General features: G+C 36.6%; 1 protein-coding gene across 1 annotated transcript; it reads left to right on the forward strand.

The window, feature by feature from the left end:
- Window positions 1-11,990: 11,990 nt before the first annotated feature.
- On the forward strand, window positions 11,991-13,133 carry LOC138317340 (alpha-1,3-mannosyl-glycoprotein 4-beta-N-acetylglucosaminyltransferase C-like). The gene has a single exon (XM_069258932.1). The coding sequence runs from the start codon at window positions 12,043-12,045 to the stop codon at window positions 12,997-12,999; it is 957 nt and encodes a 318-aa protein (XP_069115033.1). The 5' UTR covers window positions 11,991-12,042; the 3' UTR covers window positions 13,000-13,133.
- Window positions 13,134-14,041: the final 908 nt, after the last annotated feature.

Raw genomic sequence — 14,041 nt, forward strand, 5'->3', positions numbered from 1 at the left:
CCTCGAATCCGGCATGAAATTTTTAATTTCAAAAAAAGGGAAATTGGTTTGTTAATAAATGGGGGGGGCCCCCCCCCCCCCCCCCCCCCCCCCCCCCTCCATATCGTCTTAATGACAGGCAGCTTTGAATAGATTGTAATAGGGATGATTTTGAACAGGAAAATTATCGCTCTTTCCAACGGTTAGTTACCGTTTTTTATGGCGATGTATACTAGAAATGTGTTTTTTTAATAGCCGAGCTCAAGGCAGGCGGGTTAGAGAATTTTAGAGCATCCAACCCTTCTCTTATTATACAATATGTATGGTAAAAGGAGCGGTCAGTGTGACTTTGTACATAGTGTTTAAATACGTCCCCCACCCCCCACCCCTCCCCCCCCCCCCCCCCCCCCCCCCCCCCCACCCCCCCCCCCCCCCCCCCCCCCCCCCCTTCCCCCCCCCCCCCCCCCCCCCCCCCCCCCCCCCCCCCCCCCCCCCCCCCCTCTGTCACTCACGCTGACGGGAGGCCAGTGCTTTTTGGCATGGATCGGTAGACCCGTAAGATTTCCACGCCGGAGAACCCGGGTTTTGATTCATGGTCGAGGGGGCACTCGACAAGAATGCGTAATTTTCACTCGTTCTTCTTCATTGACGCCCAACTAAATAAGCCCTGGTAGGTGTGTTAAAGAGTCTCGGGTTGAGGATTTAGGGAGGGAATCTAAAGAAAAAACAGGGGGAGTAGTGTAAAAAGGAGCGGGTCGGTGTGGCTTGTACATAGTGATAATTAAATACGTCTTTGTCAATTAGCTGACGGAGCATGCTTCATTAGGCTCAGTCGGTAAGACCCCGCTAGATTTTTCACGCCGGAGACCAGGGCATTCGATTCGCTGGTCGCGGCACTCGACAGGAATGTGTATGTTCCCTGTACTCTACTACACATATATTTCTAGTAGCCATGTTGAGTAGAATTTATATCTAGACCTCTTAAAACGTTTTAAAAATGGTCTTATGGCACACTGGTGGTCCCATCGACTTACATTAAAGATATGTAAACTAATTCTATACCTGTTAGGTAAAATGATTATTTTTGAAGGAAAAGTTATCGCTCTTTTCCAACGTAGTAACCGGCTTTAAGACGATGTTACTAGAAATGTGTTTTATATAATAAGCCGCCTAAAAAGTAGGCCGGAGTTAGAAATTTTGAGTCTGTGTGTTTTCCTCCCTTCTCGTATATAGTAACATGTATGAGTATGATTATGATCGTTTTTCTTTTTTTTGTTTTGTTTTTTCGTTTTTTTTTTATCAAGACCTCCATTTTAAATCGCAATAACATTGGTCTTAGGGCCATCCTGGTGGCTCCATGATTATATATAATATGTAATCTTAGATTCTCATATCACTGTGTTCTCGTATATTGTACCTACGTAAAATATGATTTTTATCGTTATTTTATTCTAGACCTCTTAAATCGACTTAAAAATAGGGCACTCTGGTGGGTCCATTGATTATATAATCTGTACATACCTTAATTCTCACTCGTCTATATAATAAATTGAATAGTCGGGCAAGAAATACCAGTACTAAATGCGTTCATTGGCCTTCCAAAAGTTCTCACATATTAATACGATGGTCAAGTTCTGCTTATTTCCCAGTTCTGACCATTAAAGTAAAGAAAAGTTGAAAGCATGGAAAGCGAGGCTGTGTGGAAATGTAACCACGGACATAGTGAGCCGGGAGGAAGTTTTAAGAATTCCCATACTTTAAATTAATTTCTTTCGTACGCAGACCAGATTTTGACGAGAGATTTTATTTTACCATTTCATAAGAAATTATACTGGATACATTCACACCATTTTTACCGACTTTAGCCATCCTTGCCAGGAAAAAAAAAAAACTGGTTCACTTTAACAAATAGTACCATGAAGGAATGTTGAATTATACATATATGTATATCGTGTATTATATAGACCTCTAAAACTTCTAAAAAATAGTCTATAGGTCGCTCTGGTGGGTCTCTGACATTAGTTTAATCTTTAGCTAATCTCTACGTTTACTTGTTATTGTGATTGGGCTGCAGGCAATATTGTGTGTCCGGAGAATTCAATAATCCGATAAAGTGTTCATTTTAATAAACATAGTGTTACCGTGTTGCTGGCAATTAGCGCATGCACGATTGTCAATCTAATGGCGGCCGCGTAAAACCACGAGGGCAATAGACAGGCGAGGTTCAAGTGAGTATGCGTATTTGGCGCAAGGAAAAGTGCATTACCAATATCGGTTACGATTTTACCACCTATAAACAAATAGTGGTAACGTCGTATGCTGACCGCGCCTCCGTCCTAACCCAAACACATTTCGCTTTCTCCTCCAGTTCTGGCCACACCATCTACCGACCAGTCCAACGGCCGAATTCCCTCCACAACCTCCGGCGAATGCAGACGATAATATAACCCGGCACTTATGTAAGATTTACACAAAAAGAGCATAAGGTACTTACAGATTATATTTTTAGAAAAAAATAAATATAAATACGGCTTTTTATCATTTTTATGTGATTGAAAAGAATAGCTGCTTGTTTTAGTTATACCCCGGTTACTCGTCAAGGGACAAAATATTAGTGAGTCTGGCTCCATTTCAAGGTGTTATGTCATCCTATTCTGAAAGCTTTCCCTAGCGTGAGTCATGGCTCGTGTTGTTTTGACTTTGCCCAATATGCAGAATTTCAAAGCAATCTGTTTAACTAATGCAGCGGTCAATTTTCTGTCCTGCCTACATTTCAATTTGGTGGAGTCTGAGATAGATCCATGCAATTAAGTTTTAACTCAAACACAGAGGTAACGGGGTACCCCCGTTATATGCAGGATAGTCAAACATTTGAGTAATTGTGCCAGTAATATGAGAGGTTAAGTTTGGTTACGCAAATGCAGGTTTCTGAAAAGTATCAGCGCGACCACCAGACCGGGATTCGAACCCAGGACCACTCGGAACACTAGCCTAGTGCTCTACCGACTGAGCTACCTGGTCAACTATGATCTGACACAGTCCAATCCCGCTACAACTTGTTTTAAAACATGGTCATGATATATTTTAAATGGCATCATCATCTAATACAAACTTTCCACATTATTACTCAAAATGGAATACAAATTTCATTATCTAGATGTTTGTATAAAAGTCACAAACAAAATTCACCTCCTATTGCTTACTAAGGGGCTAAAAAAATAACCTCACAGGTTAAAAGTCAATCAACCATGAACATTTGGCGGACTAAAGTTACCTGATGAGCTATACTCTGTTAGTCTATGGAAAGCACCTCAACTGTGCATTTTATCACAAAGTGAGATAATCAGAATGCATAGTACATTCACACAAACATTAAAGGTCTCCAATTAGAGTTATATGGCTATCTGAAAGAAAATTATGAATACACATTTTTTGATAACAAATTTTAAAATCAACTTCTATCCATTTTTCATTTTCTCACAGAATTCTTGCATTTGATAATACAAAATTATCCCTCTAATACAGGACTATTACTCGAAATGAAGGACTCACCCAGCAAATAACGGGGTTTTCCCCAACCTGAAAAATTCCATTGGTGCAAAAAAAAAAAAATGTTTATAGTCACCAAGAGGCCACAAAAAAAAAATAGTGTGGTATGACGGATTTAAAAAAAAAAGTTTTATATAAGATTCATGTCACACAGTTTTAGTTGGCCCTATTTACTTGCATGATATTTTTCATGCATTTAAAAAGTCAGTTTATATGTTCACCATACGTTTAAACTTGGCTCAGCTTACTTTACAATGTCTCTTTCTCTTATTACAAAATAAATGACTTTTAAATTTTTCCTTTTTTTACTTGTTTCATTTTTGCAAAATGTGGTCAAATTTTAATAATGGAAAAAATTCGCCATTTTCATTTTCGCATTTATAGACTTGTAGATATACAGAATGAATCCAACACAAAGGACTGTGTAATTATATAATAATAATAGAACATATAATAAAAGTGTACACACTAACTTTGGATTGAAACAAATATCTTGATTTACAAGCAATATTTAGCCCAGCAAAACAACCTCAACAATTATAAAACTAATATAATCGCTGTCACTCAACCGGCACCGCAGTACCTGACACAACTCGCATAGTCCATGGACATTATGCTGAAAGAGGACCACATGCCAACAATACCCACTGTCAGGATCATAGATTCATTGTGCCTGATGTGTTAATTAATTGGTAATATACCATTCTTAATCCCAATTGTCCATGTCTGACATGGTTGGCGTTCTTGCTTCTGTACAATGGTTAGTTTGCCTGCGTTTTTCGACCTGCCAGGCTCACCTGTCATGGCCTGCCATTATTTTGGGTGCTTTTTGATTTGCAAAAGTCCCAATATTTGACGGTATTCAGTCCACGGACACCAAACGAAAATGATGCATCACAAGATTTTCAATTTTCATTAATAAATAGTTTAGACGTCTGGGGTGTAAAAATCGATGGTAAGGGTTGGAGGGACCCCTAAACAGACATGTTTTTTTTTTTGGCCTTATCAATAGCTGAACGAGGTGTTTGTTGTTGGGGGTGGGGGGAAAACTACAAAAGAATTGGTTGCTGCGGTTTATTATTCAATAATATAAGGAAAATCACGCATGGAATATTATAATATCATGAAAAACTAGTCAGACATTGCCTATTATAGATGTTCATATTTCAAACATAAAAGTTATGAAGCAAGGATTTAGAAAAAAAGAAAAAATTCTGACAGAAATACAGTTTCACGTATTCCCACATAAAAAAAAACCATACAGCTTTATCTGTAACAAGTATGTAAAATGTGTTACAAATTTTAGCGGGTTTGTACTGGGTTGTTCATCGTTGACCAGGTAGGTCTATTGTTAGACCATGGGCCTGTGTTTCGTGAGGGCCCACCGGGTTTTGAATCCTAGTTGGGGCCGCTTAATTTTCTTCTATTCATTTTACATAACTATGATTTATATATCACAAATGACCTATTGTTATTGATTACAGTATATCAGTGCAGTTCTAAACACTCATCATCATAAATTTATTCAAAAAATAAAAAAAAAAATGCCTCATTTTTATTTATACATTAATACTGACATTTTGATTGATTTTTTTTTCAGAGTTATTTCCACCAGAATTTTGAAGGAGGAAAAAAAACTTATAATATCCAAGGGTCTCAGTAAGCCATTTCCAGATAAGCCATACGATTCCCCCCCCCCAATATGAAGTGGGACAGAAATCCAAAGAGCACTGTCAGGATATAGATTTGGAACAACATACATTGGATCAAAGCAGCTTAGCCCATCAGAGGTAAAATCTATTGGAGAATTTTGGTGTTCCGATTAATCAAGTTCATCGAGTATCGTTGGTTCGAGGTGTTTGATCAATTAATTGTGTAAAAAAAAATCTGTCATAGAGTTTCAGCGGAATTTGACGACACTATGATTAACCAAAGTATAAAGTTAGCTGATCAGTAAAACATGCAAAACAGTCATAGCCGACTTGTTAAATCATTTCCTTGAATGTGGCTGCAGGTTGTCATTCATATCCTTTCAAATTTTAAGCGTCTAGGTGAATTAAAGATGGCATAAGCACTATGTGGTAATGTAAACGTTCAGATGAGCATGATTTGTGAAGAAATAAGCGATATGAAAACATGACAGCACAGAGAGTCCTAGCGATTGTAAGCCTTTGAAGGAAATTATCATATGGGACTTGTTTTTACATCAAGGAATAAAATAATAGATATTAATCAATCATTGATTGGTTGCGGAAATAAAACTGATGTTCGACCATGAAATTTCAACTTATTTCCAATATTAGTAAAATCACTAAACTTGTCTTATATCGGCATATTCTAGTATTGGAAATTAGACAGAAAAATCACTATCAATTTTATAAGACATCCAAAATTGTGAGATTTTTCCTCTGGTTTCAACTTTGAGGGTCCTTGGTTTGAAGAGTCCCATACTAAAACTAAGATATTGGAGTCCATTTTGTGAAATAAATGAAATTACTGCAGATTTGTATTTGATATAGATAATTATTTTAAGGGGGTTTTACGTACTTGTTTGACAAAATTTTGTCATTCTCGTCTGTGTATGAGGAATTTTGTTATGCTCATGGATCATTCCAACGGCTAGGCATTATTTAATATCTTCAGAATAATGTTATAAATTGTAAAACTTCATCAAATGTTATATTTGTTATGATATTTGTTATAAGGATAAGTTAACATAAAAAGAGCCGTTCATATTAATAAAATTGTAGAAAAATCGGGATTGTGGATTCTCTCATTAAATAGTGTATTTTAAGCGAAGAGTTTTTAAAGGGATATCAACATAAAAAAAAAAAAAAAAAAACCCAAAAAAAATCATGAACGCAGTAAAATTCAAATGACTTGACGACTTCATATTTGTGATTGGTATATCTTAATTGGTGATTACCATAATCATTATTCATTAATCTGAATTGTTTTGGTTTTTTCTCTAGGTGTAACCAGTCATCATAGGAGATGTGGATGCTAGTGGAAACCTCAACGCCAACATTATTCATGCATTTTTTCCGAAACGAATAAGGCACAAAAGTGTGTGTCACAGGTGAAGACAGGATTGAACAACCATTGATATGATATAAAAAGAATTTTTATTTGAAAATTTTTCTTTGTACATCCAAAAAATTTGATAATACGTTACTAAAAATTCAAAATATCCAAATTCAATAAAAATCTTTGTAAGCACATCTGTACATATATGTATAGCACTGTGGGAACAGACTGTAGATAAAAAAAAAGTTCTAAGGAGAATTTTTGAGTTGACCAAAGTTAGGAAAATGTTTCATTAAAGTACAAATAATAATTAATCCGCCATAGACATTTATTGGACTATTAAATAAACAATAACTGGTGTGGAAACATTAAGCTATGGAAGTTAATTGTTATTGAGTACGCGTCTTCGACCAAAGTAAGCGCTCCAGGCTCTTAAAAATTGATAAAAATGAAAAGGTGCTAGTAAGTCAAAATAATTGCAAATCTATACCAATTTATTTAATTTGGATCCTTATTATCATGGGCAATTGAAATTGAGGCCCTCAAAGAGGGGGAGGGGCGCATAATGGGCGCTTTATTCGAATTACATCCATAATCGTTTCTTATCTAATGATATGTAGTTTTCTATTGATAAAGTTTCAAGACAGTAAATGTGCAGCAGCTCAAGGAACATTGGATTACAAAGGGAGTGACTACACCGCTTCAGTTACTGCTGGAAATGTAGATATTATAAATAATGCTGGTAAGATCTCTCATCTAGATCAGATTCTATTGAATGTATTACCGTATTCCCCCAACAAGTACCCAAGTCGGAGCGTTTGAAAAAATGTTAAAAGTTTTTGCCAAAAATGAAAAATCTCATTATTATATTATTAGCAATTAATATAGACAGTTTTATTAAAGATTACCACTGGTCTTTATTTATGCGTTATATTATATGAAATCGAGGCAAGTTACAAAAAGCGGGTCCAAAGGTTGATCTATAATGGAAGTCATTTCTGTTCTCCGAATTTGCATATTACAAAGTTATCTGCACTTTGCAGGTAGGTATTGATTTTGTGACGTTCATATCCTTTGCGAGAAGTTGAAACGTCATACTTATCATCGGAGAAAACAACAGTGAATTGCACGTGTCACAAAACAAAGGTGTAACAATCGATACTTGCAGGTATACCCGTTAAGAGAGCCAACTCTGTAATTGACATGCAAATTGGAAGGTAGAGAACTAGTCGCTCAATTGGGTCCACAATCCCGGTACCCATGATACACAGTAGCCATTAGTGCACGCGAAAAAGTGAAAGTATGACAGATATTATGCGTCAAAAATTATGTTAAAAGTTTGTAAAAACCTTGGTAGCAAAATCTTCATTATTATTAAGAAAAGAATAGCTATTAAAATCAATGGTGGGTATTCTAAAGCATTTTTGCCACTGAAAATCTCAGATGTGTTATACATAAATTATTTATATATTCACCAATAATTCCAGTAGGAAGTTATATTTCCTAAATTGGTCAAAGGTTGAAAGGTTGATCTATAAAGGAGAAAGGGACTTTCATAATTTTGTTGCTCTGTATAGAATATTGTTATCAGTAAAAGTTACATCCGCCATCGGCTTATAATCCGCCTTAACAAAAATTTTGGTCTATGCCAGTTCTTTTTAACATGCAAATCCTTTGCTGAGAAAAATTGAAGTTGAAATCAGCTTCATTTATCATCGTTACCAGCTACAGTATTTTGATGTACGTGTCACGATGTTAAAAATGCTTTGACAAAGGTGTTTGAAAACATTGTTTTGTAAATTTTGTTTCGGCAATCTCGAACTCTGCAGGTGAATACTATGTTAGCGAAAGTATACTCTACAGACAGTGATTAGGTCACGTATTACGTTTAGAATGGCTGAACTAGCTTCCAAGCAGCTTTTGGTCCACACGATTCCCTCGGTAAAGAAAAATTCACAGAATGTCGAAGTTATTGTCATTAGCTGCACGCATAACAGGAATACAGTACACACAGAAATGTATTCATGATTACGACAAAAATTATCCATTATAAAGATTATAAAAAGTCTTGGTAGCATCATGTGAACTGTTCAACTTGTTAACGGCCAAAGGGAAGCATTTCCGTAATCACGTATTGGACGACAAAAAAACAAAAAAGAAGGGAAAATTTCTAAATAGCATTGTCCAAACTTCCATGATTTGATGCTCACCATTATTTGTGGTACATAAATTTTTTGGGCTGTTGCATTGCTCCCGCTTTAAGAAGATATATGGAATTCATTTTAGGGGGTAATAACCCCAGCCAATCAAATTTTCCATAAGGAAGGAATTATCTCCTACTATAAATCCACCGGGAGAGACTTTCCCACCCATAACCAAGGGAGCCCCCTGGACTTTCAGTAATGTGCCATTAGATCATCTCTAGATTGTGTATAAAATGATAAACTGTGACAAGTGGAATATATAGTTTAACTCTTGATGTGAAAAAAAAAATGTTAAGGACATGGTTTTTTTAATTCCATGAAACACTATAATATGTGGGTTTTAAGATCCCAAAACAATGTACATGTGGGTAAAGTACAATTTACCATCAATTAGTCCCACCTTCCAGTGATTATGTCAAATGATGATGTCATAATCACTGAATGGTCGGACGAATCAACAGTAAATTGAACTTTACCGACGCCACTTTGGGATCTCTAAAAACCCTGTATTCTTTAAAATATCTTACCATAGTAAATATAATGAAAAGTGAAATTTCTCTGCATTTCTTCAAGTAACATGTTTAATGAATGTAGAAAGTACTAGTCTAAACTGAATATTGTTTTTAACAGGACAGCGATGGCAGTTAACAGGAAACCTATGTCCTACAGGAGGGGCAGCTCATGCTTGTTATCACCATAAAATTAGTGAACAACTTCAAGTAGCTGCTGAAGTGGAAACAAGTCTTACAAGTAGGGAGAGTGTGGGCACGTTAGGCTACCAGCTGGAGATACCGTCCACCAATGTTACGTTTAAAGGTACGAGTCACTGATGTTACACCCATGTCCCTGATGTTACTCCAAAGACATTGATGTTACATTGAACATATGCTAGTTATGGATGGTACATAAACATACAAATCCCTGGTGTTACTTTAAAAAATATATGTTACAGATGGTAGATTTGACATGTTTGTCCCTGAACATACCACACAAATGCGAATAACGTACAGTGATGACTATCCATAACTTACGTTTTTGTTGTTCATACACGAGGTGTTCGTCATTAAAAAAGAGTGAGACTGTTATATATTATTCAAATGCCTTTGTTAAATACAGCTGAAAACTTGTGTATGTATTATAATTTAAGGGGAAGCTTTGATATGTTGTAAATTTGTTTTTATTGTTTAAAGTAAGAGTTTGTACTTGAAATGCCATAGATCGACCAGTAGGTGATGTCGGTTATTTTAAGATTCTTAATTCTGTTTCAGGCCAAGTAGACACCAACTGGTCTGTAGGTGCCACAATGGAGAAGAAACTGATGCCACTTCCTTTCACCTTCGCACTCAGCGGCATGGTTAGCATGCATATTCCATTTTGTTTTTGTTTTTATCCCTTGGTTGTTTTAGTTATAAATTATGTGTTTTTAACAACTATTAAGTTACTACGAATATTGCAAGATACTTTACAACTTTATTATTGATGCAAAGTTCATCACTTTAAATATCTGAAATATTGAGGGCAAATTTTAGGGAAATTCTATTAACCCATCATGAAGCATACATTATGATAAATACTGAGATGTTTTGCCTTGTATATGGCGATCGCATAGAACGTCATGTTGAAAGACGTTGCAATAAAATTAAAACTTTTGCGTGTTTTATAGTGCTATATCACTGAAGCATGCCGCCGATAACACAAAGCAACACACCCTACCCGGTCACATTATACTGACAACAGGCGAACCAGTCGTCCCACTCCCCGAACGCTGAGCGTTAAGTAGGAGAGGAAACTACTACTTTTATAGACTTTGGTGTGTCTCGGCCAGGAGACAGAACCCAAAGCCTTCCTAACAGGGGCGAACGCTCAACACAAGGCCAAAAGTGAGGCGGTGCCAAGGGAGGCATAAAGAGGAAAGATAAAGTCAGTTAGAAAGAAAACAAAAGATAAGATCCTAAATTTAGTCGCCTTTTACGATCAAGCAATAGGGGCAGCAGGTACAATTCTAACGCCCTACCTGCAGGGACAGCTTAAGTAAAAAGCCATGTTGTACAAACAATTCAACAACTTTTTCAGATGCTTGATTGAATACCGGTACAAGCCATACATTCCTTTTGCTGATGTTAATCTACCCCATCGTGCATAGTCGATAAATTATCGGTAAAGGGCAAAAATAAAACAGATTTTTTGTAATATTGAAAATCTCGTGGTTGTGTATGTTATGGAAATGTAGAACTTCAACGCAGATTCAGTGGATGGTACGTTTATTGGAGTCTTAGGAATCGACTCTGTACAGATATTATTGGCGAGTTAATATAGCAGTACACCGGCATAACAAATGTCAATATTTGGATATGACATCCAATACCTAGAACCGTTGATATCAATGTAGCTGCTGTATTACATAGGGAAACATGGTTACTCATCACTTAACCAAGGACGTATATGAGAAGGATAAGTCACACTGGGTTTTGGGGAAGTCCAAGGCAGGCGCTTTTGTGTTTGTGCACTGACCGTGACGTTGGGCGACGACTGATTTTCCTTTGATATCCGCCGGCGCAGCCTTTGATGTAGCTTGCGGGTGCGAGGGTTACCGTCTTACTTTCTGAAGCGGGGCCGTCATTTCATGAGCTGTCGATCTTTTTTAACGAAAATTTAAGACATATCCTCTAAATATTCCGTCTTTAAAGCAAGTAATATACGTCATGAAATTTAATAAACTTTACAATGGTGTTTCGTTTGACTCGATAAGACAAGTATTTGTTGAGAAAAACGGTTTTTTATTCCCGGTTCATAGGCGTCTCGCGTGGTGTTTAGTAATGGAAAGAGACAGTCACGAATCCTTCTCACTTATAAATCCTTGTTAGAACTTATCATAATTTAATAACATGGATATGTAATTAGTAGTTATACAATGACCCCAACGGAAGTTGGTTTCCAATAGACTTTACATGTACGTACATATACTATTGTAAATAAGAAACACATGTGCTTGACCTACACAATGTAACATACTTGAAAGACGCACATGTAAATGTATATAATTATATATTAGTCCAAATTTCAAACTCTAAAATTCTTATCATTAATATATTATACCACATTTTACATAATCCAAGCCCGTTAGTTCCGCAATAGTACTGCCACTAATCATATTTTGCTATAAAATACTCTTGTTTTACATATTTAGTCATTTTTAATAACATCCTAATTATTTTTGTTTTCTCTAGGATTTCTAACAATCGGAATTCCAACAGTGTGCCGTGTGCATGAGAGATATCTGTACATGACACTTAGCTCTATCATCAACAGTACTACACACGATGATCAGAAAAGAATACATATCGTAGTGGCGGTGTCCTTCCTCAATCAGACATGCGCTCTTGAGGTCAAACATACGGTCAATGAAATGTTTGACACCTATGTAAAATCAGGACTTGTAGAATTAATCGGTATACCAGTTGAGGCATATCCGCCGTTACATAACCTCAGGAAAACTTACGATGACGATGAAATCAGAGTACGATGGCGCTCCATACAGAACATCGACTACTCTTACCTGATGGCATATAACGTCAACCGATCTACCTACTATATCCAGTTGGAGGATGACGTCACAACAAATTCGGGATATTTAAAAGCAATAGAACAATTCATCAACGATACGACTGAATACTGGGCGATGTTAGAATTTTCCTCCCTGGGATTCATTGGGAAATTATTCCGATCATCCGACCTGCACAAAATAGCCAACCTGCTACGTACATTTTATGCTGAACACCCATGTGATTTCTTAATGATTCATTTCATGAAATTGATGATACAAGACAGAAGGATGTTAAAAATACCGACGTTGTTCCAACACCATGGGATACAATCTTCTTTACCCAATCTCACTCGAAACATTTCTGATAGGTTTTATGCAACGGTGACTAAAACGATAAAGGGAGACAATCCTAGTGCAGACATTTATACCTCCCTAAAACAATACAAATTACACGAACCTGCAAACGCATACAATAACAACGTTGCGGGGTTTTTCTGGGCGTTACCACCCAAGGTTGGTGACACGTTGGTAGTAGCGTTTAAACGACCACAATGTCTCAAACGATTCGCCCTTTCGAGCGGGTTCCATGAAAAGGGGGACGACAAGATTGCTAGCGGAGTTGTAGAAGTGGGAACTTTAATAAAATCATTGACGGGGGATACTGTGAACAGGTTTAAGGTATATAGGGGACATTAAAGATGGCCAAATTGATCAAAGGAATATCACTTTAAAATCCGGTTGTGAACATCCGGAAAACAAAATCGTGTGTATAAAGCTGACGTTCACAACAAAGCATACTAAATGGGTCGTTATATCAGAAATAGCTGTAATTGTATTCTAGTATAGACCAATTACTGTTAATAAGAAGTACACATGGTAAAAGGTCATCCGAACATGACCCCTTATGGGGTATTGTCAGATCCTGTATTGAATTAAGTGGTTATAAGGATATGTATTTTAAGCAGATTGTATGATGTTTCAACCATACTGGCTTTTCAATTTTGAATCTTCAAAGATGCTCCACCGCCGACAGAGTATAAATGATATTCATCATTTGAACAATAATTGGTGTTTAATCGTGTATATATATATCTAATTAACACAAAAATGATACAAAATAATTTGTTTCGCCATTGGTGCATGCACAATCAGTACTTCATTCTATATAGGATATAGTGACACAGAATATTTTTGGGATGCAATTAATTATTTTTCATATTTTTAACTTGAAGTAAAATAAGACGCTCAAAATTTTCAATGGTGGCCATGGTGTAAAGAAAGTAACTTTTGTAACTGAAGAAAAATACTAAATCGTCTGCTCCTGTTTTTGATAGTGAAAAAATACCATTTGTCAGCGGTGGAGCATCTTTAAGTTTGATGTTTTCATCATAGAGACTATACTATGCAAGTTAATTTTAAGTATATTTTACAGGTTAATTATGATGCAAGCTTTTAATGTATTTTGCATTATTTATTACGTTTTCTCATTTTCTTCCTAATGCCTCCGTTGTTGCAATCTCATTTTTGACCTTAAGTCTAGCCAAGTGCATTCAGTACGATACTCTCCCTTGGCCGTTCTCGAGTCAAAATTGAAGCTCCGGCATTGCGCCGCTTGCTGAATTACCGCAGTTGCGCCACTTCCATTCACGTAATAAGCAACCAATGAAAAAGCTCGTATCAGTGATCTATGAATTAAGAAAATGGCAGAGCCCTTAGAAAATCATGTTGTATGCGACTC

The sequence above is a fragment of the Argopecten irradians genome, chromosome 3 (genome assembly GCF_041381155.1).
Source record: "Argopecten irradians isolate NY chromosome 3, Ai_NY, whole genome shotgun sequence".
NCBI lineage: Eukaryota > Metazoa > Mollusca > Bivalvia > Pectinida > Pectinidae > Argopecten > Argopecten irradians.